This window comes from Tachyglossus aculeatus, chromosome 3, assembly GCF_015852505.1.
Source record: "Tachyglossus aculeatus isolate mTacAcu1 chromosome 3, mTacAcu1.pri, whole genome shotgun sequence".
NCBI lineage: Eukaryota > Metazoa > Chordata > Mammalia > Monotremata > Tachyglossidae > Tachyglossus > Tachyglossus aculeatus.
In genome coordinates, this window is record NC_052068.1 from 22,185,900 (window position 1) to 22,213,175 (window position 27,276).

Below are 27,276 nucleotides of genomic sequence, written 5' to 3' on the forward strand. Positions count from 1 at the left end.
CCTGGATTTGCACCCATGACCTCTGACTCCAAAGCCCACGCTCTTTCCCCTGAGCCACGCTGCTTCTCAAACGGCTTCTGTAAAGCCAGGTTAGCCAGGGGGCTGGGTTTAGGGCCTGGCACGGGACAACCCAGGGGCCTGCTGGGGAATCAATATCAACCAATCAATCGTATTTATTGAGCGCTTACTGTGTGCAGGGCACTGTACTAAGCGCTTGGGAAGTACAAGTTGGCAACATATAGAGACAGTCCCTACCCAACAGTGGGCTCACAGTCTAAAAAGCAGTAGCTCCTTCTGCTCCCTGCCAGCCTGGGACCCAACTGCTTCTCTGTCACCAAAGCAGCCGTAATGGCAGCTCTGCGGGAGCCCGGGGCGGGAAGGGTGCTTATTACGCTGGGTGGGCCGGCTCCGGCAGCCCCCTCACCCCGCCACTCTGCCTGCCTGCTTGTCCATTAAAGTCCTCACCCTCCCACTCAGCCGGGAGCCGGGCTACCCTAGACTGTAAGCTCACCGTGGGGAATAATATTTATTAAGCGCTTCTTTTGTGCCAGGCACCGTACTGAGCGCCGGGGTGGATACAAGCAAAATAGGCTGCCAACTTATATGTTGCCAACTTGTACTTCCCAAGCGCTCAGTACAGTGCTCTGCACACAGTAAGCGCTCAATAAATACGATTGATTGATTGATAGGCTGTCCCACGTCTCAATTCTCATTTTACAGGCGACGGAGCTGAGGCACAGAGAAGGGAAGCGACTTGCCCCCAGGTCACACAGCTGACAGGTGAAGCAGCGTGGCTCAGTGGAAAGAGCCCGGGCTTTGGAGTCAGAGGTCATGGGTTCAAATCCCGGCTCCGCCAATTGTCAGCTGGGTGACTTTGGGCAAGTCACTTCACTTCTCTGGGCCTCAGTTCCCTCATCTGTAAAATGGGGATTATGATTGTGAGCCCCACGTGGGACAACCTGATCACCTTGTACCTCCCCAGTGCTTAGAACAGTGCTCTGCACATAGTAAGTGCTTAATAAATGCCATCATTATTATTATTATTATTAGGTGGCGGAGCCGGGATTAAAACCCAGGTCCTTCGGACTCCAAGGCCCGAACTCTAGAACCTTCTCACTCCCAGGCCCATGTGCTCTCCACGATGCCATGCTGCTTCTCAAGAAATGCGTCTTCCAACTCTGTTGTATTATACTCTCCCAAGTGCTTAGTACAATGCTGTGCACACAGTAAGCACTCAGTAAATAACTTTTTTTTCAATGGCATTTATTAAGCGCTTTACTACGTGCCAGGCATTAACCTAAACACTGGGGTAATAATAATAATAATAATAATAATAATAATAATAATAATAATAATAATCGTGACATTTATTAAGTGCTTATTATGTGCAAGGCACTGTTCTAAGCACTGGGGAGGTTACAAGGTGATCAGGTTGTCCCACGGGGGGCTCGCAGTCTTAATCCCAATTTTACAGATGTGGGAACTGAGGCACAGAGAAGTCAAATGACGTGCCCAAAGTCACACAGCTGACAATTGGCAGAGCTGGGATTTGAACCCGTGACCTCTGACTCCAAAGCCCGGGCTCTTTCCACTGAGCCACGCTGCTTCTCCCTAGCCCTGCCTCCATGACTAATCAATCATCAATCCGTCAATCAAACATCATGGCATAGTGGATGGAGCTCGGGCCTTGGAGTCAGAAGAACCTGGGTTCAAATCCTACCTCCGAAACTTGTGTGCAGTGTGACCTTGGCCAACTCACTTCACTTCTCTGGGCTTCAGTTACCTCATCTGTAAAAATGGGAATTAAGTTTGTGGACCGCATTAGGGACATGGACTATGTCCAGAGTGATTACTTTGCATCTACCCAGTGTGGCTCAGTGGAAAGAGCGTGGGCTTTGGAGTCAGAGGTCACGGGTTCAAATCCCAGCTCTGCCAATTCTCAGCTGTGTGACTTTGGGCAAGTCATTGAACTTCTCTGGACCTCAGTTACCTCATCTGTAAAACGTGGATTAAGACTGTGAGCCCCACATGGGACAACTTGATTACCTCGTATCTACCCCAGCGCTTAGAACAGTGCCTGGCACATAGTAAGCGCTTAATAAATGCCATCATTATTATTCTTATTAATTATTATTATTATTATGATTATTCTTAGGGAACCCAGCAACGAAAATCAGGACCCGGCCTTTGTGCTCTTGGCCAGCAGCAGCCCACTGCCTCATCTCCCGATGCCCAAACCCGATTCTGACTGCCAGAGGAGAGCTCATTGTCAGCCTGACCCAGAGCCGCCTCCTTCTGGAACTGCCTCAGCGCAATAATAATAATAATAATGGCATTTATTAAGCACTTACTATGTGCAAAGCACTGTTCTAAGCGCTGGGGAGCTTACAAGGCGATCAGCTTGTCCCACGGGGGACTCACAGTCTTCACCCCCATTTTGCAGATGAGGGAACTGAGGCCCAGAGAAGTGAAGTGACTTGCCCAGAGTCACACAGCTGACAATTGGCGGAGCCGGGATTTGAACCAATGACCTCTGACTCCAAAGCCCAAGCACTTAGTACAGTGCTCTGCACACAGTAAGCGCTCAATAAATACGATTGATTGACCTGCCAAAGTCACACAGCTGACAAGTGGTGGAGTTGCAATTTGAACCCACGGCCTCTGAGCACTCCAAAGCCCGTGCTCTTTCCATCGAGTCACGCTGCTCTTCTAGCCCATTGCTGGGTAGGGACCGCCTCTATATGTTGCCGACTTGTACTTCCCAAGTGCTTAGTACAGTGCTCTGCACACAGTAAGCACCCAATAAATACGACTGAATGAATGAATGAATGAATGACAGAACGGGGGCCTGGCTATAGGGTGGGGGCACATAGTTGGCCATGAAAGGACACCATGAGAGGAACGGCTCTCAGGCCTCACCTACTTTCAGAGCCTGACTAGGGGACCCAGGGGGGAAGTGACACAGCCCATGGGAGGTGGAAGAATATGGGGAGTGCAGAGAAAAGTGCTTAGTACAGTGCTCTGCACACGGTAAGCGCTCAATAAATATGACAATGAATGAATGATAGAACAGGGGGCCTGGCTATGGGTGGGGGGGGGGGGCACATGGTTGGCCAGGGAAGGACACCATGAGAGGAACGGCTCTCAGGCCTCACCTACTTTCAGAGCCTGACTCGGTGACCCAGGGGGGAGGTGACACAGCCCATGGGAGGTGGGAGAATATGGGGAGTGCAGAGAAAAGTGCTTAGTACAGTGGTCTGCACACAGTAAGCGCTAAATAAATACGACAATGAATGAATGATGACAGAACAGGGGGCCTGGCTATGTGGGGGGCCACATGGTTGGCCATGAAAGGACACCATGAGAGGAACGGCTCTCAGGCCTCACCTACTTTCAGAGCTGGACTAGGTGACCCAGGGGGGAGGTGACCCAGCCCATGGGAGGTGGAAGAATATGGGGAGTGCAGAGAAAAGTGCTTAGTACAGTGCTCTGCACACGGTAAGCTCTCAATAAATATGACTAAATGAATGATGACAGAACAGGGGGCCGGGGGGGGGGGGGGGGGCACATGGTTGGCCATGAAAGGACACCATGAGAAGAACGGCTCTCAGGCCTCACCTACTTTCAGAGCCGGACTAGGTGACCCAGGGGGGAGGTGACCCAGCCCATGGGAGGTGGAAGAATATGGGGAGTGCAGAGAAAAGTCCTTAGTACAGTGCTCTGCACACAGTAAGCGCTCAATAAATATGAATGAATGAATGATGACAGAACAGGGGGCCTGGCTATGTGGGGGGGCCTCACCTACTTTCACAGCCGGACTAGGTGACCCAGGGGGGAGGTGACCCAGCCCATGGGAGGTGGCAGAATATGGGGAGTGCAGAGAAGGCAAGTCCAAGGGCCCTGCCCGCTGGGAATTCAGGAATCCCACCCAGCCGACGGGATTCCCAGAGGTGGGAGCCGGCTAGCAGCCGTCGCCCCAGGGAGGGGACCCTCTGCCGGGCCTAGAGCTGGCCCCGGCTCAGTTCTCGGTCCCATAGTGGGGCGGCTAAGCCCGGGCGGGCATCTACCTGTGGCACTGGTGCCAAGTCCAGCTGTGGCGCCCCGTCTTGGGCCGGAAATCTGCCCGGCCGAGGTTGTGGATCTGGGAGGAGAAGCGCAGCAGGCGGCGGTGGCCGTAGGGCCAGTCCATTAGGTCCGCGGAGCGGGACAGGCAGTTCTCTTCGTGAGCGCAGTACAGCTGGCTCAGCGGACGGTCCTCCAGGTAGGCCGTCTCCTGCACCAGCTGGGCGTTCATCACCAAGTCAGGAGCACCTGGAGCCAGGGAGGAGGGGCATTGTGGCTCGGTGGAGAAAGAGGCCGGGCTTTGGAGTCAGGGGTCATGGGTTTGAATAATATAATAATAATTATAATAATATTTATCAATCACGCTGAGAAGCAGCGTGGCTCAGTGGTAAGAGCCACAGTCTTTTAGACTGTGAGCCCACTGTTGGGTAGGGACTGTCTCTATATGTGGCCAATTTGTACTTCCCAAGCGCTTAGTACCGTGCTCTGCACACAGTAAGCGCTCAATAAATACGATTGATGATGATGATGGTAAGAGCACAGGCTTTGGAGTCAGAGGTCATAGGTTCGAATCCCGGCTCCGCCAATTGTCAGCTGCATGACTCTGGGCGAGTCACTTAACTTCTCTGGGCCTCAGTTCCCTCATCTGTAAAATGGGGATGAAGACTGTGAGCCCCCCGTGGGACAACCTGATCTCCTTGTAACCTCCCCAGCGCTTAGAACAGTGCTTTGCACATAGTAAGTGCTTAATAAATGCCATCATCATTATTGTTGCCCCTGAATACCACCTCCCCTCCCTCTCCTCAGAGGGAGGATGGGTTTACCTCCCTTCTTCCCATCCACCTGATCCCTGGAGTCAGTCACTCAATCGTAATAATGATAATAATAATTGTGGTATTTGTTAAGCGCTTACTGTGTGACAGGCACTCTACTAAGTGCTTGGGCAGGTACAAGCAAATTGGGTTGGACCCAGTTCCTGTCCCTCGTGGGGCTCACAGTCTCAATCCCCATTTTACAGATGAGGTAACTGAGGCCCAGAGAAGTGAAGTGACTTGCCCAAGGTCACAGAGCAGATGTGTTGGGGAGCCGGAATTAGAACCCATGCCCTTCGGACTCCCGGGTCTGTGCTCTATCCGTGCTGCTTCATAGCGCTCATATTGAGCACTTACTATGTGCAGAGCACTGTACTAAGCACTTGGGAGAGTACAATATAACAATATAATGACACATTCCCTGCCCACAAAGAGCTACTGCCTGAGCTTCCAGCTGTGGGCTCTCTAACCGTTGGGTAGGAACCGTCTCTATATGTTGCCAACTTGTACTTCCCAAGCGCTTAGTCCAGTGCTCTGCACACAGTAAGTGCTCAATAAATATGACTGACTGAATGAATGAAAGAACTGTCACAGGCCCCTGCCTAGCTAGACCTCAGTCGGTGGACAACGGCAGGCCTGGCCTGGACCTAACTGTATATGATTAGATAAGGGGAAACAACTCAGAGACTCTTCTATTTTTCTTTTTTTTTAATGGTATTTGTTAAGCACTTATTATGTGCCACGCACTGGGTATTTAAGCACTGGGGTAGAGACAAGATAATCAGGTTGGACATAGTCCATGTCCCACTTGGGGCTCACATGTCCCCCTTGGCCCCTGCCCACAGGGTGTGGAGTTTGGCTTTCATGCCACAGTTCTTATGTATTATAATAATAATAATAATAATTATTATTATTATGGCATTTATTAAGCATTTACTATGCACAGAGCACTGTTCTAAGCGCTGGGGTAGATACAAGGTAATCAATGTCTCCCAAGTGGGGCTCACAGACTTAATCCCTGTTTTCCAGATGAGGGAACTGAGGCCCAGAGAAGTGAAGTGTCTTGCCCAAAGTCACACAGCTGACAAGTGGCGGAACTGGGATTCGAACCCATGACCTCTGACTCCAAAGCCCGGGCTCTTTCCACTGAGCCACGCTGCTTCTTATGTATATATATATATATATATATATTATAAATGTCTGTCTCCCCTTATAGGCTGGTAGCTCATTTGTGGGCAGGGAATGTGCCTACCAACTCTGTTGTACTTTCCCTATTTTAATCCCCATTTTACAGATCAAGTAACTGAGGCACAGAGAAGTTAAGTCACTCAGCAGACAAGCAGCAGAACTGGTATTAGAACCCAGGTCCTTCCGACTCCCAGGACTGTGCCCTAATGACTAGGCCATGTTACTTCTTATCTTTTCCAATCCTTTCTGTCTCCACAACCCACAGGATCAATCAATCAATCAATCAATCATATTTATGATTTATTGATCATCCCTGAGAAGCAGTGTGGCTCAGTGGAAAGAGCACGGGCTTCAGAGTCAGAGGTCATGCGTTCGAATCCCGGCTCCGCCACATGTCTGCTGTGTAACCTTGGGCAAGTCACTTCACTTATCTTTGCCTCAGTTCCCTCATCTGTGAAATGGGGATTAAGACTGTGATCCCCGCGTGGGACAACCTGATGACCTTGTATCCCACCCCAGCGCTTAGAACAGTGCTTGGCACATAGTAAGCGCTTAACAAATACCATTATTATTATTATCATTATTACTTCCCCACTGCCCCTTCCCCACAAGGTGTGGAGTTTGGCTTCCATGGGCCACAGCCCTTATGAACATATCTATAAATTATTTATTTATATTAATGTCTGTCTCCCCCGTAGGCTGTAAGTTCATCTGTGGGCAGGGAATGTGTCTACCAACTCTGTTGTATCGTACTTTCCCAAGCACTTAGTACGTTGCTCTGCACACAGTAAGTGCTCAATAAATACCATCGATTGATTGGGCACCTCTCCAACCCGGCCCTGCCCTTCCTCTTAGGTGAGCCCATCAGGTGCACTAGAGTTGACACCACAGGAGGCCATGGGCAAGTCACTTAACTTCGCTGTGCCTCAGTTACCTCATCTGTAAAATGGGGATGAAGACTGTGAGCCCCACATGGGACAACCTGATCACCTTGTAACCTCCCCAGCGCTTAGAACAGTGCTTTGCACATAGTAAGCGCTTAATAAATGCCATTATTATTATTATTATCAGAGAAGGATTATTATCAGAGAAGGATTTCTAATATACACGGACCCCAAGACCTAATAAACAGAAAGGTAAATGCCCCCATAAGCCCTTTTCTGTCCTGTCCTCCCCAGCTTCTTTCCTTCTCCTCTCCTGAAGACTCTTTCCCTCCCCTGCCCTGGAAATCCAGTGGACATATGAGCTCGCTTCAGTCCCAAGCGATCCAGGATCCAATTGACGCCCGCTTGGCTGCCCATACGCTTGTCCGAAATGGGAACACAACAACCAGGCAGGAGGCAGAGGAGCACCATGTGAGCCGGGGATTGGGTCTCACTCCCCCCCCCCTCCCCTTTTTTTTAATGGCATTTATTAAGCACTTACTATGTGCAGAGTACTGTTCCAAGCACTGGGGAGGTTCCGAGGTGATCAGGTTGTCCCCCAAGGGGCTCACAGTCTTAATCCCCCATTTTACAGATGAGGTCACTGAGGCCCAGAAAAGTGAAGTAACTTGCCCAAAGTCACACAGCTGACAATTGGCGGAGCTGGGATTCGAACCCATGACCTCTGACTCCAAAGCCCGGGCTCTTTCCACTCAGCCACGCTGCTTCCCCTTCCCTTTGCAGTATCTCGGAAGACAAAGGACAGATAGATAGATGGCTATTCACGCACGTATACACTTGTAGACACGCAAACGCACAAAGCACACACAAAAACGTGTACTCTCTCTCTGTCTCTCACACTCACACATCTGGCCCCCAAACCGCACCTGGACTCTTAGTTCTGAGATAACACTATCTCCCATGTTTCTGGTCGTCAACACTGCAGTGATGAGATGGTGCCTGACGTTTCTCACAGCAATCGACAGCAAGAGCAGTAATGGCTCCTACTTCATTCATTCATTCATTCAATCGTATTTATTGAGTGCTTACTGTGTGCGGAGCACTGGACTAAGTGCTTGGGAAGTACAAGTTGGCCCACCAGCCCCCAACCTCGGTCCCATCCTTGGCACCCACATATGTCATATATTATAAATTATATTGATAATAATGGCATTTGTTAAGCACTTACTATGTGCCAAGCACTGTTCTAAGTTCTGGGAGGCTACAAGATGATCGGATTGTCCCACTTGGGGCTCACAGTCTTAATCCCCATTTTACAGATGAGGTCACTGAGGCTCAGAGAAGTTAAGCGACTTAATAATAATAACAATTTTGGCATTTATTAAGTGCTTACTATGTGTGAAGCCCTGTTCTAAGTGCTGGGGGGCCTACAAGGTGATCGGGTTGTCCCACTTGAGGCTCACAGTCTTAATCCCCATTTTACAGATGAGGTCACTGAGGCTCAGAGAAGTTAAGTGACTTAATAATAATAACAATAATGGCATTTATTAAGGGCTTACTATGTGTGAAGCACTGTTCTAAGTGCTGGGGGGCCTACAAGGTGATCGGGTTGTCCCACTTGAGGCTCACAGTCTTAATCCCCATTTTACAGTTGAGGTCACTGAGGCTCAGAGAATTGAAGTGACTTGCCCAAAGTCACACAGCTGACAAGTGGCGGAGCCGGGATTAGAACCCATGACCTCCGACTCCCAAGCCCGGGCTCTTTCTACTGAGCCACTATCTCCCCCTTTAAACTGTTTGCTTGTTGTGGACAGTGAATGTGTCTGCTAACTCTGTTGTATTGCACTCTCCTAAGTACTTAGTACAGTGCTCTGCACATAATAATAATAATGATAGCATTTATTAAGCACTTACTATGTGCAAAGCACTGTTCTAAGCGCCGGAGATCTTACAAGGTGATCAGGTTGTCCCACGTGGGGCTCACAGTCTTAATCCCCATTTTCCAGATGAGGTCACTGAGGCCCAGAGAAGTGAAGTGACTGGCCCAAAGTCACCCAGCTGACAATTGGCGGAGCCGGGATTTGAACCCCTGACCCCTGACTCCAAAGCCCGGGCTCTTTAGTAAGTGCTCAATAAATATCCCTGAAAAAAAATGCAGAAAACACTGGGCCATGGAGGCTGCCCTCTGATGCTCTGGCCAACGGACCGAGGCTCAGGTTCTGGCCTTCCAGTAGGTATCCAGTCAGGCTGCAGGGCAGGGCCCTGCTGTTCTGGAGGGGCCTGGGAAAGGCTCCCAATCAATCATCAATCGTATTTATTATCATCATCATCATCAATCGTATTTATTGAGCGCTTACTATGTGCAGAGCACTGTACTAAGCGCTTGGGAAGTACAAATTGGAAACATATAGAGACAGTCCCTACCCAACAGTGGGCTCACAGTCTAAAATTTTTTGAGCGCTTACTGTGTGCAGAGCACTGTACTAAGCGCTTGGGAAGTCCAAGTTGGCAACATACAGAGACGGTCCCTACCCAGCAGTGGGCTCACAGGCTAGAAGGGGGGAGAACCGGGAATTGCCATCATCGGAGCTTTTTGTGCCCCCCTTCCTCCCCCAGCCCCTTGATCCGCCCCCATCTCCCGCTTCCCCGCCACTCACTGTCCGTGCAGGAGACTCCAGCGGAGAACCGCCCAGTGCCGTGGGAGCAGTGCACGGGCCCGTGTCGCTGGCACTGCTGCAGGGCCAGCTCCGTGCCCGAGCAGCGCACCCCGCTCATCACCACCTGGCCGGCCCCTGGGGTGCCTTGCCAGTACCACGTGTCCTGAGAGGAGAGAGTCCCACCCATTGAGGTGAGCATGGGGGCCGGGAGAGCGGGGACAACTACCAGGCTGCTCTTGCCTGCTCCCTACTTCAATCAGTCGTATTTAGTGAGCGCTTACTGTGTGCAGAGCACTGGACTAAGCGCTTGGGAAGTCCAGGTTGGCAACATCTAGAGACGGTCCCTACCCAACAGTGGGCTCACAGTCTGGACGACTACTAGTCTACCTCCCAGGGAACGGGTGTCCCAATCAGGGGGCGGTCGGGGAAAGGGGACGTCCAGCAGCGATGGCGTTTGTCAAGCCGTCGTTCATTTAATGTGCATCTCTCTTTCTAGACTGTAAGCTTATCGTGGGCAGGGAACAGGCCGACCAACTCTGTTGCATTGTCAGAATAATGATCAATCAATCAATCGTATTTATCGAGAGCTTACTGTGTGCAAAGCACTGGACTAAGCGCTTGGGAAGTCCAAGTTGGCAACATCTCGAGACGGTCCCTACCCAACAGCGGGCTCACAGTCTAGAAGACTACTAGTCTACTTCCCAGGGAACAAGTGTCCCAATCCGGGGGCGGTCGGGGAAAGGGGACGTCCAGCAGCGCTGGAGGATTTCAGAAGAATAACGATGGCGTTTGTCAAGCTGTCGTTCATTTAATGTGCATCTCTCCTTCTAGACTGTAAGCTTATCGTGGGAGGGAACAGGTTGACCAACTCTGTTGCATTGTGATAATAATGATCAGTCTATCATTCAATCATATTTATTGAGCGCTTACTGTGTGCAGAGCACTGGACTAAGCGCTTGGGAAGTCCAAGTTGGCAACATATAGAGACGGTCCCTACCCAACAGCGGGCTTACAGTCTGGAAGACTACTAGTCTACTTCCCAGGGAACGGGTGTCCCAGTCAGGGGGCAGTCGGGGAAAGGGGACGTCCAGCAGCACTGGAGGATTTCGATCTACACGCACTCCCTTGGTGACCTCATTTGCTCCCACGGCTTCAACTATCATCTCTACGCTGATGACACCCAGATCTACATTTCTGCCCCTGCTCTCTCCCCCTCTCTCCAGGCTCGCATCTCCTCCTGCCTTCAGGACATCTCCATTTGGATGTCTGCCTGCCACCTAAAGCTCAACATGTCGAAGACTGAACTCCTTGTCTTCCCTCCCAAACCTTGCCCTCTCCCTGACTTTCCCATATCTGTTGACGGCACTACCATCCTTCCCGTCTCACAAGCCCGCAACCTTGGTGTCATCCTCGACTCCGCTCTCTGATTCACCCCTCACATCCAAGCCGTCACCAAAACCTGCCGGTCTCAGCTCCGCAACATTGCCAAGATCCGCCCTTTCCTCTCCATCCCAACCGCTACCCTGCTCATTCAAGCTCTCATCCTATCCCGTCTGGACTACTGCATCAGCCTTCTCTCTGATCTCCCATCCTCGTGTCTCTCTCCACTTCAATCCATACTTGATGCTGCTGCCCGGATTATCTTTGTCCAGAAACGCTCTGGGCATATCACTCCCCTCCTCAAAAATCTCCAGTGGCTACCAATCAATCTGCGCATCAGGCAGAAACTCCTCACCCTGGGCTTCAAGGCCGTCCATCACCTCGCCTCCCTCCTACCTCACCTCCCTTCTCTCCTTCTCCAGCCCAGCCCGCACCCTCCGCTCCTCCACCGCTGATCTCCTCACTGTACCTCGCTCTCGCCTGTCCCGCCATCGACCCCTGGCCCACGTCATCCCCCGGGCCTGGAATGCCCTCCCTCTGCCCATCCGCCAAGCTAGCTCTCTTCCTCCCTTCAAGGCCCTGCTGAGAGCTCACCTCCTCCAGGAGGCCTTCCCAGACTGAGCCCCTTTCTTCCTCTCCCCCTCGTCCCCCTCTCCATCCCCCCCATCTTACCTCCTTCCCTTCCCCACAGCACCTGTATACATGTATATATGTTTGTACATATTTTTTTACTCTATTTATTTATTTATTTTATTTGTACATATCTATTCTATTTATTTTATTTTGTTAGTATGTTTGGTTTTGTTCTCTGTGTCCCCCTTTTAGACTGTGAGCCCACTGTTGGGTAGGGACTGTCTCTATATGTTGCCAATTTGTACTTCCCAAGCGCTTAGTACAGTGCTCTGCACACAGTAAGCGCTCAATAAATATTATTGATGATTATGATTTCAGAAGAATAACGATGGCATTTGTCAAGCCGTCGTTCATTTAATGTGCATCTCTCCTTGTGGACTGTAAGCTTAACGTGGGTAGGGAACAGGTCGACCTACTCTGTTGCATTGTGATAATAATGATCAATCAATCAATCAATCGTATTTATTGAGCACTTACTGTGTGCAGAGCACTGGACTAAGTCCAGATTGGCAACATCTAGAGACGGTCCCTACCCAACAGTGGGCTCACAGTCAGAAGACTACTAGTCTACTTCCCAGGGAACGGGTGTACCAATCAATCAATCAATCAATCAATTGTATTTATGGAGCGCTTACTGTGTGCAGAGCACTGTACTAAGCGCTTGGGAAGTACAAGTTGGCAACATATCAGGGGGCAGTCAGGGAAAGGGGACGTCCAGCAGCACTGGAGGATTTCAGAAGAATAACGATGGCGTTTGTCAAGCCGTCGTTCATTTAATGTGCATCTCTCCTTCTAGACTGTAAGCGTATCGTGGGCAGGGAACATGCCGACCAACTCTGTTGCATTGTCATAGTAATGATGGCATTTGTTAAGCTGCTTACTATGTGCCAAGCACTGTTTCGTTCATTCATTCATTCAATTGTATTTATTGAGCGCTTACTGTGTGCAGAGCGCTGTACTAGAGTACAGTGTATTAGAGAAGCAGCGTGGCTCAGTGGAAAGAGCCCGGGCTTTGGAGTCAGAGGTCATGGGTTCAAATCCCTGCTCCGCCAACTATCAGCTGTGTGACTTTGGGCAAGTCACTTCACTTCTCTGTGCCTCAGTTACCTCATCTGTCAAATGGGGATGAAGACTGTGAGCCCCCCGTGGGACAACCTGATCACCTTGTAACCTCCCCGGTGCTTAGAACAGTGCTTTGCACATAGTAAGCACTTAACAAATGCCATTATTATTATTATTATCATTATTATTATTACTAAGCACTTGGGAAGTACAAGTTGGCAACATATAGAGACGGTCCCTACCCAACAACGGGCTGCTCTAAGTGCTGGGGGGATACAAGGTAATCAGGTTGTCCCATGTGGGGCTTACAGTCTTTATCCCCATTTTCCAGATGAGGAAACTGAGGCCCAGAGAAGTGAAGTGACTTGCCCAAAGTCACACAGCTGACAAGTGGCAGAGCCAGGATTAGAACCCACGACCTCCAACTCCAAAGCTCGCGCTCTGTCCTCTGAGCCACGCTGCTTCTCAGGCATTGTACTTTCCCAAGCACTCAGTACAGTGCTCTGCTGGCAGTAAGCACTCAATAAATGCCATCGGTTGGTGGACTTATTAGACACCAAACGGTGGAGCTGTTACAAGGTCAGATTAGACAGTCTCAGTCCTACGCAGGGCTAGCAGGCTGAGATTTAGGGTGAGCAGGCATCTCATTCCCATTATACAGATGGGGAAGCTTGCTTCCCAAAATAGGGCAGGGACTAGACACCAGGCCTCCTCACTCCCGGCCCCTCAGTCTTTCCACGAGGCTGTGTTGCTTCACTTAAATCAGCCTCTTCTAGCCGGAGTTTTCTATAATCATTATCAGTGGTATTTATTGAGCGCAGAGCACTGTACTGAGCACTCGGGAGACTATATACAGCAGAGCTGGTAGACACGTTCCCTGCCCACAACAAACTTACAGTCTAGAGAGGGAGACAGACATTAATATTAATAATTAATAATGTGTAATTTCTAGAGGCCGTGCTGCTCCTCTTACATCGGCCTCTTGGAGCCGGAGCTCTCTATAATCATTATCAGTGGTATTTATTGAGCGCAGAGCACTGTACTGAGCACTCGGGAGACTATATACAGCAGAGCTGGTAGACACGTTCCCTGCCCACAACAAACTTGCAGTCTAGAGAGGGAGACAGACATTAATATTAATAATTAATAATGTGTAATTTCTAGAGGACGTGCTGCTTCTCTTCCATCGGCCTCTTCTAGCCGGAGTTCTCTACAATCATTATCAGTGGTATTTATGGAGCGCAGAGCACTGTACTGAGCACTCGGGAGACTGTATACAGCAGAGCTGGTAGACACGTTCCCTGCCCACAACAAACTTGCAGTCTAGAGAGGGAGACAGACATTAATATAAATAATTAATAATGTATCATTTCTAGAGGCCATGCTGCTCCTCTTACATCGGCCTCTTGGAGCCGGAGTTCTCTATAATCATTATCAGTGGTATTTATTGAGCGCAGAGCACTGTACTGAGCACTCGGGAGAATACATACAGCAGAGCTGGTAGACACGTTCCCTGCCCACAACAAACTTACAGTCTAGAGAGGGAGACAGACATTAATATCAATAATTAATAATGCATAATTTCTAGAGATGTACATCAGTGCTTTGGGGCTGAGGTTGGGGTGGCTATCAAATGCCCATAGGGTCCAAGTGCGTAAAGACACAAAAGGATGAGGGTGCCAGGGAAAGGAAGGTTTAACTGGGGAAGGCCTCTTGGAGGAGATGTGAACTTTGTCAGGCTTTTAAAGTGGGTAGAATGGTGGCCTGGTGTATATAATAATAATAATAATAATAATAATAATAATAATAATAATAATAATAATAATAATAATAATAGCATTCATTTAGTGCTTACTATGTGCCAAGCACTATTTTAAGTGCTGGGGAGGTTACAAGATGATCAGGTTGTCCCACGTGGGGCTCACAGTCTTCATAGGGAAGCAGCGTGGCTCAGTGGAAAGAGCACGGGCTTTGGAGTCAGAGGTCATGGGTTCAAATCCCAGTTCCACCACATAATAATAATAATAATAGCATTTATTAAGTGCTTTCTATGTGCAAAGCACTGTTCTAAGCGCTGGGGAGGATACAAGGAGATCAGGTTGTCCCACAGGGGGCTCACAGTCTTAATCCCCATTTTCCAGATGAGGTAACTGAGGCACAGAGAAGTGAAGTGACGCCCAAAGTCACACAGCTGACAATTGGCGAAGCTGGGATTTGAACCCACACCCCGTGACTCCAAAGTGTGCTCTTTCCACTGAGCCACGCTGCTTTACATGTCTGCTGTGTGACCTTGGGCAAGTCACTTAACTTCTCAGAGCCTCAGTTACCTCATCTGTGAAATGGGGATGAAGACTGTGAGCCCCACGTGGGACAACCTGATCACCTTGTATCCCCCCAGCTCCTAGAACAGTGCTTTGCTCATAGTACGCGCTTAACAACTGCCATCATTTTTTTTCATCCCCATTTTACAGATGAGGTAACTGAGGGACAGAGAAGTTAAGTGACTTGCCCAAAATCACACAGCTGTCAATTGGCAGAGCTGGGATTTGAAGCCATGACCTCTGACTCTAAAGCCCGTGAGCTTTTCCACTGAGCCACGCTACTTCTCTATTCTTCTTCTTCTTCTCTTATTATTATTATTATTATAGGAGGGGGCAAACTGATTGAGTATTTTAAAGCCAATGGTAGGGTTGTGGAGTGTTTCATGTTCGAAGCTATGACCTTTGACTCTAAAGCCCGTGAGCTTTTCCACTGAGCCACGCTGCTTCTCTATTCTTCTTCTTCTTCTCTTATTATTATTATTATTATTATTATTATTATTATTATAGGAGGGGGCAAACTGATTGAGTATTTTAAAGCCGATGGTAGGGATGTGGAGTGTTCGATGTTCGAAGCCATGACCTTTGACTCTAAAGCCCGTGAGCTTTTCCACTGAGCCACGCTGCTTCTCTATTCTTCTTCTTCTTCTCTTATTATTATTATTATTATAGGAGGGGGCAAACTGATTGAGTATTTTAAAGCCAATGGTAGGGATGTGGAGTGTTTAATGTTCGAAGCCATGACCTCTGACTCTAAAGCCCGTGAGCTTTTCCACTGAGCCACGCTGCTTCTCTATTCTTCTTCTTCTTCTCTTTTATTATTATTATTATTATTAATTATTATAGGAAGGGGAAAACTGATTGAGTATTTTAAAGCCAATGGTAGGGATGTGGAGTGTTTGATGTTCGAAGCCATGACCTCTAACTCTAAAGCCCGTGAGCTTTTCCACTGAGCCACGCTGCTTCTCTATTCTTCTTCTTCTTCTCTTATTATCATTATAGGAGGGGGCAAACTGATTGAGTATTTTAAAGCCGATGGTAGGGATGTGGATTGTTTGATGTTCGAAGCCATGACCTCTGACTCTAAAGCCCATGAGCTTTTCCACTGAGCCACGCTGCTTCTCTATTCTTCTTCTTCTTCTCATTATTATTATTATTGTTATAGGAGGGGGCAAACTGATTGAGTATTTTAAAGTTGATGGTAGGGATGTGAAGTGTTTGACGTTCGAAGCCATGACCTCTGACTCTAAAGCCCGTGAGCTTATCCACTGAGCCACACTGCTTCTCTATTCTTCTTCTTCTTCTCTTATTATTAATATTATTATAGGAGGGGGCAAACTGATTGAGTATTTTAAAGCCGATGGTAGGGATGTGGAGTGTTTGATGTTCGATGCGGAGGTGGTTGGGCAGCCACTGGAGGTCTTTGAGGAGCGGGAAGCCCCCCGGGGGGATGGCACCAAGCTTCCAACCCCAGTAGCCACTGGACGGGCCCGCTGCCAGGGTGGCACCTACCTTGATGGCGTGGCTGGCGAAGCCAAGTCCCAGTTGCCGGCAGGCCACCATGGCCTCGCTGAGGCCCCAGAGGTCACTACACACAGCTCCCCAGCGCTGGGCCCCGTTCACCTGGACAAGGACCTCCACCACGCCCTCCTGGGGGCTGCGACCCCCCGCCAGCCTCACCTGTGGGCAAGAGAACCAGCCAGGGCACAATGGGGCCCGCTGAGCCCACGGGGACGCCGGGCGCGGGGCACCGCGGCTCCTCCTGAGGCTCAGCAGGCCCCTCCGTCCTACCTGGCGGCCGAAATCCAGGTCGGGAACGTGGCACCTGACGGCCGCGTCCTGCTCGTGTTGGCACCCACTGCGGGCAGCGTCTCGGAAGGGGCAGTCCCCCAAGGCGCGCTCCCGGCCTCCGCACTGCACCTCGCTCAGGTGGATGGGACCCAGGCCTGCGGGCGGGAAGAAGGGGGGTGCCAACTCAGCCCTTTCCCCCGCCACAAAATCCCCACACTGTTATAATACTAATGATAGCATTTATTCAGCGCTTACTATGTGCAAAACATTCATTCATTCATTCATTCAATGGTCTTTATTGAGCGCTTACTGTGTGCAGAGCACTGGACTAAGCGCTTGGGAAGTCCAAGTGGGCAACATATAGAGACGGTCCCTACCCAACAGTGGGCTCACAGTCTAGAAGGGGGAGACAGAGAACAAATCAATCAATCAATCAATCAATCCGTATTTATTGAGCACTTACTGTGTGCAGAGCACTGTACTAAGCGCTTGGGAAGTACAAGTTGGCAAAACAAAACAAAACAAACAAAACAAAACATATTAACAGAATAAAATAAATAGAATAAATACGTACAAGTAAAATAAATAAATAAATAAATAAATAAATAAATAAGTGCTGGGGAGGTTAACAAGGTGATCAGGTTGTCCCACGCGGGGCTCACATTCTTCATTCCCATTTTACAGATGAGGTAACTGAGGCCCAGAGAAGTTAAGTGACTTGCCCAAAGTCACACGGCTGACAACTGTAAAACTGCTCCTTTTTCCTTTTCCCCCTTTTAGACTGTGAGCCCACTGTTGGGTAGGGACTGTCTCTATGTGTTGCCAATTTGTACTTCCCAAGCGCTTAGTACAGTGCTCTGCACATAGTAAGCGCTCAATAAATACGATTGATGATGATGATGATGCTCCTCCCATATTGTCGGGGGTGCACGCCACCCCAACTCTCGGGATCTCTCGTAGCCCTTGGACCCTCGCTCACCCTGGGGAACCCCCCCAGTCCCCCCGTCCCCCATCGCTGCTTAGGGAAGCAGCGTGGCTCAGTGGAAAGAGGCCGGGCTTTGGAGTCAGAGGTCATGGCTTCAAATCCCGGCTCCGCCAATCGTCAGCTGTGTGACTCTGGGCAAGTCCCTTCACTTCTCTGGGCCTCATCTGTGAAACGAGGATGAAGACCGTGAGCCCCCCGTGGGACAACCTGATCATCTTGTACCCTCCCCAGCACTTAGAACAGTGCTTTGCGCATAGTAAGTGCTTAACAAATGCTGTTATTGTTATTTTTATTATTATCCCCCCGCCTCCTTGGGTCCCGTCGCTCACCCTGGCCCATCTGTGCCCCGAAGAGGGCTTCCCGGGCAGAGCCGAAGCCCAGTTGGCGACACAGGACGCTGGCCGAGATCAGGTTCCACTTGCGGTCGCAGACCGTACCCCACTGGTTGTTCCGCAACACTTCCACCCGGCCCTCGCCCGCCTGGGCCCCAGCCCGGAGACGCACCTGCCGGGAGGAGCCGGGAAGAGGGAAGGAATGAAGCACGGGAAGGGAAGGGAGACAGGAGAAGACCGGGTTGAAGAGGAAGCAGGGAAGGTCTCTGTGCTGGAGGAGGGACAGATGGGGCTGGGGGTGCGGAGCAAGACTCCGCCACGGGATACATTACTCCCTGTTGGGATAGGCCGGGATCCCTCTGGCTGATTCCCAGCACCCTGGGAGCATTTATTTTTATAGTTGAGTAGTATATTATAGTATTATTGTTATTAATAATAATAAAAAACAACTGAGGTTATGGGTTAAGCACTTACTATGGACTAAACACTGTACTAAGCGCTGGAGAAGATCAAGATCAGGTCGCGCAGAGTCCCTGTCCTACATAGAACTCTATAAATATGATTGTGCTTCCCCACAGCACCTGTATATATGTATATATGTTTGTACATATTTATTACTCTATTACTTTACTTTATTACTCTATTTATTTTACTTGTACATATCTATTCTATTTATTTTATTTTGATAGTATGTTTGGTTTTGTTGAATGTCTCCCCCTTCTAGACTGTGAGCCCGCTGTTGGGTAGGGACTGTCTCTATATGTTGCCAACTTGGACTTCCCAAGCGCTTAGTACAGTGCTCGGCACACAGTAAGCGCTCAATAAATATGATTGATTGATTGATTGGATGAATGAATGGAGCTCACAGGCGAGGCATTGAATCCCCGATTGACAGATGAAACTGAGGCATAGGGAAGTTAAGTGACTTGCCCAGCTTCACATAGATAGAGGAGCAGTGTGGCTTAGTGGAAAGAGCACGGGCCTCGGAGGACCTGGGTTCTAATCCCAACTCCACCATCTACCTGTTGGGTGGCCTTGGGCAAATCACTTTAACTCCCCTGTTCCTCAGTTACCTCATCTGTAAAATGGGGATCCAATACCGGTTCTTCCTCCTACTTAGATTGTGAGCCCTGAGTGGGACAGGGACTGTCTGACCTGATTATCTTGTATCTTCCCCAGCACTTGAAATAATGACAAATAATAATGATAATAATAATAACACTTACTAGGTGCCAAGCACTGTTCTAAGCAATGGGGTAGACACAAGTTGATCTGCTTGGACACAATCCCGGCCTCACACGGGGTTCAAAGTCTAAGTAGGGGGAGGATTAGGATATAATCCCGGCTCCGCCACTTGTCTTCTGTGTGACCTTGGGAAAGTCACTTAACTTCTCTGTGCCTCAGTTACCTCATCTGTAAAATGAGGATTAAAACTGCGAACTCCACATGGGACAACCTGATTACCTTATATCTACCCTAACGCTGAGAACAATACTTGGCACGTAATAAACACTTAACAAATAATAATAATAATAATAATAATTATGGCATTTATTAAGTGCTTACTATGTGCAAAGCACTGTTCTAAGCCCTGGGGAGGTTACAAAGTGATCAGGTTGTCCCACAGGGGGCTCACAGTCTTAATCCCCATTTTGCAGATGAAGTAACTGGGGTCCAGAGAAGTTAATTGACTTGCCCAAAGTCACACAGCTGACAATTGGCGGAGTTGGGATTTGAACCCATGACCACTGACTCCAAAGACCGTGCTTTTTCCACTGAGCCATGCTGTTTCCCTATGCGACAAATGCCATCATCATCATCATTTTACAGATGAGGTAACTGAGGCACAGAGAAGTAAAGTGACTTGCCCAAGATCACACAGCAGACATATTTGTCTCCAGGCCTCCAGGAGGCCTTCCCAAACCGAGCCCCTTCCTTCCTCTCCCCCTCGTCCCCCTCTCCATCCCCCCCATCTTACCTCCTTCCCTTCCCCACAGCACCTGTATATATGTATATGTGTTTGTACATATTTATTACTCTATTTATTTATTTTACTTGTACATATCTATTCTATTTATTTTATTTTGTTAGTATGTTTGGTTCTGTTCTCTGTCTCCCCCTTATAGACTGTGAGCCCACTGTTGGGTAGGGACTGTCTCTATATGTTGCCAACTTGTACTTCCCAAGTGCTTAGTCCAGTGCTCTGCACACAGTAAGCGCTCAATAAATACGATTGATTGATTGATATTTTCCAGAGCTTAGAACACTGCTCCAGCGCTTAGAACAGTGCTTTGCGCATAGTAAGCACTTAACAAATGCCATTATTATTATTATTATGTGGTGGAGCCGGCATTAGAACTCAGGTCCTCTGATTCCCCTTTTAGACTGTGAGCCCACTGTTGGGTAGGGACTGTCTCTATATGTTGCCAATTTGTACTTCCCAAGCGCTTAGTACAGTGCTCTGCACATAGTAAGTGCTCAATAAATACGTTTGATGATGATGATGATGATGATGATGATTCCCAGGCCCCAGGCTCTTTCTGCTAGGCTACACTGCCTCCCACAATTATTATTATTTTGGGGGGGCTGTGCTCCCCTGGATCCCTGTGCTCCCTCCCAGCAGAGGTTAGGTAGCTGGGGTCAAGTCTGGGAGTTGGGGCTGGGCCTGGCCACTCACCTCCGCCCGGGACACCTTGCGAGGGGGCTTCCCCTTGGAGTGGTGGAGGCGTCCACTATGCACGCAGCTGACTACAGCATGGATGCCCACGGGGCAGGCCAGCTGCGATCGGCCCCGAGGCGGGGACACCTGCACCTGACACTGGGCCAGGTGGGACTCGGTGCCAAGACAGCTCACACGGTGAACCCAAAACACGTTCTTCTTGGTGAGACTCTTCAGCCTGGAGAAGAAGGAGGGTGAAGGGAAGCGGGAACTGAGGCTGGGAGAAGGGAAAGGGGACAAGGGAGGGGTGGCCGTTCCCCCCACAAACTCACGGTCACACTCACCTGGATTCAGGGTCCTTCATCTTCAGGTTCCATAACTTCCTGGGGTTGGAGGAAGCAAAATGTGAGCCCCAGGCCATCATCATCATCATCATCATCATCAATCGTATTTATTGAGCGCTTACTATGTGCAGAGCACTGTACTGAGCGCTTGGGAAGTACAAATTGGCAACATATAGAGACAGTCCCTACCCAACAGTGGGCTCACAGTCTAAAAGGGGGAGACAGAGAACAAAATAGGCCGGTGGGGCCTATCTCAATCATGCTGATCTCCAGGATCCTAGCGTTTCCCAAACCAGGAGACTGTTCTGGTCTCTGGGCCCTGTTCCCAGGAGCATCCTTGGGAAAGCCATGGAGGAAAGGGTCCTTGAGGCCCCGAGGGGCACAGGCAGACAGAGGGTGGGGAGAGCTCCTTCTCCTTCTCCCCTGCCCGCCCTGCCACTGCTTGGCCTGTGACCGCAGAGTGAGTGGCAAGGCCCGAACTACAAGGCGGGCCCGCCCGGGCGGGACGGGAGGGCGGATCCTGCCGCCCACCCAGCAGACTTGTAATTAGCAGAACAGCTGCGGGCAGGGCCTGTGTCCCGGGATGGCGTGGGATCCGGGGAACGGGGGCTGGCCTGGGTGGGGTCAATCAATCAATCGTATTTAATCCTATTTATTGAGTGCTTACTGTGTGCAGAGCACTGTACTAAGTGCAGTGCTCTGCACACAGTAAGCGCTCAATAAATACGATTGATGATGATGATACTAAGCACTTGGGAAGTACAAGTTGGCAACATATAGAGACAGTCCGTGCCCAACAGTGGGCTCAGGGTCACTGCCGGGCGTGGGGGCTGGGGGCTGGGCCTGGGGCCTGGTCTGCACCAAGAAATGGGGTCTGGGCTGGGATCTAAATCTGGGGCTGTATATATATGTTTGTATTATTTATTTATTTATTTTATTTGTACATATTTTTTCTAATTATTTTATTCTGTTAATATGTTTTGTTTTGTTCTCTGTCCCCCCCTTCTAGACTGTGAGCCCACTGTTGGGTAGGGACCGTCTCTAGATGTTGCCAACTTGGACTTCCCAAGAGCTTAGTACAGTGTTCTGCACACAGTAAACGCTCAATAAATACGACTGAATGAATGAATGAATTAATGGGGCTGGGGGCTGGGCCGGGGTCTGCTCCCGGGTCAGAGAACAGGTCCTGCACCAGGGGACGGCCAGAGGAGGAGCCTTGTGGAGGCCTCCCCGCCACTTGTCATCTCTCACTTGGTCTGTCGGCTCTTAGAACAGTGCTTCACACATAGTAAGCGCTTCCGTGGCTCAGTGGAAAGAGCACAGGCTTTGGAGTCAGAGGTCATGGGTTCAAATCCCAGCTCTGCCAATTGTCAGCTGTGTGACTTTGGGTAAGTCACTTCATTTCTCTGTGCCTCAGTTACCTCATCTGTAAAATGGGGATTAAGACTGTGAGCCCCCCGTGGGACAACCTGATCACCTTGTAACCTCCCCAGCGCTTAAAATAGTGCTTTGCACATAGTAAGTGCTTAATAAATGCCATTATTATTATTATTATTATTATTATTATTATTATTATTATTCTCTGTGTGTCAGTTCCCTCATCTGTAAAATGGAGATTAAGACTGTGAGCCCCCGGTGGGAAAACCTGATCACCTTGTAACCTCCCCAGGGCTTAGAACAGTGCTTTGCATATAGTAAGTGCTCAATAAATGCCATCATTATTATTAACAAATACCATCATCATCATTATGATCCCCCTCATCCCCCTCTCCATCCCCCCATCTTACCTCCTTCCCTTCCCCACAGCACCTGTATATATGTATATATGTTTGTACATATTTATTAATCTATTTATTTATTTATTTTACTCGTACATATCTATTCTATTTATTTTATTTTGTTAGTATGTTTGGTTTTGTTCTCTGTCTACCCCTTTTAGACTGCGAGCCCACTGTTGGGTAGGGACTGTCTCTATATGTTGCCAACTTGTACTTCCCAAGCGCTTAGTACAGTGCTCTGCACACAGTAAGCACCCAATAAATACGATTTATTATTATTATTATTATTATTATTAGTAGTAGTATTAGTATTATTATTATTACACTGGTCCCGAGGCAGGGAAGGACTTGAGTCCTAGAGCCACGCTCAGCAGGGAGACCGATGCGGGGAGAGAGAGGGCAGTGCTTCCAGGGCAGACAGGCCAGAGACCCTCAAGGGGAAGATGGAGGGAAGGAGAGAAGAAATTCCAAAAATAGAGAATTGGGACCCTATTGAGTTCGTCCTCCAGGCTGCTACAGTGACATTTTAGGGCCCCATGTGGACCATCGTTTAGCACAGGCTGCTGCAACTATCTCGTGGGCAATGCCAGAGGGCTGTGGGAGAGCCCAGGACCCAACCTGACCTATTCCCTCACCCTGGGGATTGTTCAACCCCAGACACAGGACACGATCCTCCTCCACATCATCAGTGGTATTCATTTGACTGCTTACTGTGTGTGGAACAGCATATGTGCTTGAGAGACTACAATAAAACAGAGTTGGTAAACACATTCCCTGCCCACAGTGAGCTCACAGGCTAGGGGAAACAGGTGTTAGTAAAACTAAATTAATTATAAATATGTGCATAAGTGTTGTGGAATAATAACAATAATAATATTTGCCAAATGGTTGCTACATGCAAAAAAGTGCACTAAACAATGGGGTAAATTCAAGATAATCAAGTCGGATATTATCCCTATCCCATATGGAGTTCACAGACTAAGCAGGAGTGAGAACAAGTTTCATCTGCACCTTTACAGATGAGGAAAATGAGGCACCGGGCAGTTAAGCAACATGCCAAAGTCACACAGCAAGCAAGTGGCAGAGCTGGAATTAGAACCCAGGTCCTTGGCTCCCAAAACCGGGCTCACAGATTAAGGCTCAGAGGGACCCCGGGCCGAGAAGCCTGGAGAGCCTCCCCCAGGTGCCAACACCACAACCGAGGCTGGTCCCACCTGGCTGCTGGAGGGTGCCCAGGTCCTGGCTACAACCGAGAGCCCTACTGAGAGCTCACCTCCTCCAAGAGGCCTTCCCAGACTGAGCCCCCCTTTTCCTCTCCTCCTCCCCTTCTAGACTGTGAGCCCACTGTTGGGTAGGGACCGTCTCTGTATGTTGCCATCTTGTACTTCCCAAGAGCTTGGTACAGTGCTCTGCACACAGTAAGCGCTCAATAAATATGATTGAATGAATGAATCCCCCCACCCTACCTCCTTCCCCTCCCCACAGCACCTGTATACATGTTTGTACAGATCTATTACTCTATTTATTTTACTTGTACATATTTACTATTCTATTTATTTTGTTAATGATGTGCATTTAGCTTTAATTCTATTTGCTCTAACGACTTGACACCTGTCCGCATGTTTTGTTTTGTTGTCCGTCTCCCCCTTCTAGACTGTGAGCCCGTTGTTGGGTGGGGACCGTCTCTATATGTTGCCAACTTGTACTTCCGAAGCGCTTAGTACAGTGCTCTGCACGCAGTGAGTGCTCAATAAATATGATTGAATGGATGAATGAATGAATGAATGACACCTGTCCACATGTTTTGTTTTGTTGTCCGTCTCCCCCTTCAAGACTGTGAGCCCGTTGTTGGGTGGGGACCGTCTCTATATGTTGCCAACTTGTACTTCCCAAGCGCTTAGTACAGTGCTCTGCATGCAATAAATACAATTGAATGAACGAATGAATGAATGAATGACACCTGGCCACATGTTTTGTTTTGTTGTCCGTCTCCCCCTTCTAGACTGTGAGCCCGTTGTTGGGTAGGGACCATCTCTGTATATCACTTAGGACAGTGCTGTGCACACAGTAAGGGCTCAATAAATACGATTGAAAGATTGAATGAACGGCTCTGGCCCCCTCCCTCCCTGACTGCTGAGACCAGAGGTAACTCAGGGTTTGTGGCACGGATTGCTATAGTGTGGACCCCCAACAACCACAAAGGGCCCCCAAGGGCAGTGTCATTCCTGACACCTGCAAGTTCCCCCGTCAATCCCCCTGTCCTGGAGCTCCCGGTCCCCTCCGCCTTGTGGTCGCCTGACTTCTGCCCCCTGCCCTCGGCCCCCGTGGCCTCTGACCCCCGCCTTGTGGGCTCTCAGTATGCTTCCCCTCTGTCTCCCTGCTCTGTGAGCTCCTGCCTTCAGTCCCCCTGCCCCCTTACCTGTAGAAATGGGTGCTGATGGGCACCTCGGCGGGGAAGCCCAGCATGCCGCACACCACCCTGCTGTTGTTCATTGACCAGCCCTGGTCGCAAACCTGCCGCCACTGCCCCTTGTGCTTCACCTCCACGACACCCTCCGTCACGGGGCTTCTGCGCTTGGCCTTCGCCAGGACGGGCTTGAGTCTCACCTCCTCCAGTCGTTGATCCTGCCCGATCAAACAGGGCCGCAGCTGGATCTAGCCGGGCACCAGGGCTCTCGGGGCCCTAGGCAGTGGCAGCCGCCCCCCAACAAGCACCCACCCTGGCCTGTGGGGCTCCCTCCGGGTCGCGGGGGCTGGGGGTGGGCAGCACGGGCAGAGCGGGGCCAAGGTGGTTGAAGGTGGAGATAGAGGCCCCTGTCCATCCCATCTCTTCCCCTGCCCCTGTCTCTGCCCTGGCCGCTGGTTGGACCGGTCCTGGGGTCGCCTGGTCCCATGAAAATGAGCTCCCTGGAGGGAGGGAGGCAGGGAGGGATCCCAAGAAGGAGAAGATCTGGAGATCTGCTTAGGGGACGGAAGATACCTGGATTGAGACCCCCCACCCCCCCACCCCTGCTGCGGTGTAGCAGCGACTTCCCTGCCTGAGGACGCAGAGTCCCCTCCTCCACACCGCCTGTTTGTTTGGCTTTGGCTGTTTTTAGCTCGGGGATGCTTGTGAGAGGAAGAGGCCATAGTTGTGGCCAGGAGTGGTGGGGAGGCCAAGCCGCCTGCTCTGAGGGTAGCTTTGGGCTGGAACCCCTAAAAGATCCCAGGCCCAGCCTAGCCCCCTCCCCACTGCTCAGAACAGCTGGGCCCCAGGGTTCGGGGGGTCCGGCCCAAGTCCGAAGCCCCTTACTCAGGTCTGGGCGATTGGCCAGGCCAGAGGGGACCCCGGGATGGGAGAATTCCTGGTCACCCCGGCCTGGTGTGACCCTTCTCCTGGCCCAAACGCTGGATCCCCAGGGAAGGCTGGAGAAGCTCCCGTTTTCCAGTCCGGCCTCGCCCAGCTGGGCTTTGGGCAGGCCGGGCCTCCTCTCACCTGCAGACCGGTGGCCAAGGCGGGCGTCTTGGAGTGGGCACCGTGCAGGTGGGGAGGGTGGCACACCACACCCACGTCCTCCGAGTGGGTGCAGTCGCTGATCCCCCAGCCGTTGGAGCCGCAGGCCGCCAGAGACAGCTCGGATCCCGAGCAGTGCACGTTATCTAGCCAGATGGGGCCTGGAGGGACCCAGGGAAGCAGGGATGGATGGACGGATGGACCGAGGGAGCCAGGAAAGGAAAAATGCACGGAGGGAGGGAATCAAGGATGGAAGGAGACTGAGCCCCCTTTTCCTCTCCTCCTCCCCTCCCCACAGCACTTGTATATATTTCTACATATTTATTACTGTATTTCTTTTACTTGTACATATTTACTTCTCTTTATTTTATTAATGATGTGCATGTAGCTATAATTCTATTTATTCTCATGGTTTTGACACCTGTCTACTTGTTTTGTTCTGTTGTCTTTCTCCCCTTTCTGGACCGTGAGCCCGTTGTTGAGTAGGGACCGTCTCTATATGTCGCTGAGTTGTACTTCCCAAGCATTTGGTACAGTGCTCTGCACACAGTAAGCGCTCAATAAATCCGATTGAATGAATGAATGAATGAATGAATGAACGTCCAGAGGGAGACCCAGATGGACGGATGGACAGAGGGAGGGAAGTCCGGACGGATAGGGAGAGGGTGGGATGGAGAGAGGGAGGGAGACAGGGATGGATGGAGACAGGGAAGACTGTGAGCCCACTGTTGGGTAGGGACCGTCTCCATATGTTGCCAAATGCTTAGTACAGTGCTCTGCACACAGTAAGCGCTCAATAAATGCGATTGAATAAATGAATGAAAGAATGGATAAATGGAAGCAGGGAGGGACAGAAAGATGGACGGATGGGTGGACGGATGGATGAGTACAGACAGAG

At 50.0% G+C, this 27,276-nt stretch overlaps 1 protein-coding gene across 1 annotated transcript in view; it reads right to left on the bottom strand.

Annotated features, from left to right (window-relative positions):
- The window catches only part of LOXL4 (lysyl oxidase like 4), a 57,006-nt gene that overhangs the window by 15,165 nt on the left and 14,565 nt on the right, over positions 1 to 27,276 (bottom strand). Inside the window, exons 5-14 of the mRNA XM_038743353.1 lie at positions 26,361 to 26,539; positions 25,305 to 25,510; positions 21,108 to 21,146; positions 20,778 to 21,001; positions 19,403 to 19,416; positions 18,102 to 18,276; positions 16,788 to 16,942; positions 16,509 to 16,676; positions 9,604 to 9,766; positions 4,068 to 4,311 (exon numbers count right to left, since the gene is read on the bottom strand). Of these exons, the coding sequence (XP_038599281.1) occupies positions 4,068 to 4,311; positions 9,604 to 9,766; positions 16,509 to 16,676; positions 16,788 to 16,942; positions 18,102 to 18,276; positions 19,403 to 19,416; positions 20,778 to 21,001; positions 21,108 to 21,146; positions 25,305 to 25,510; positions 26,361 to 26,539 (1,567 nt within the window). The remainder of the gene's footprint in view (positions 1 to 4,067; positions 4,312 to 9,603; positions 9,767 to 16,508; positions 16,677 to 16,787; positions 16,943 to 18,101; positions 18,277 to 19,402; positions 19,417 to 20,777; positions 21,002 to 21,107; positions 21,147 to 25,304; positions 25,511 to 26,360; positions 26,540 to 27,276) is intronic.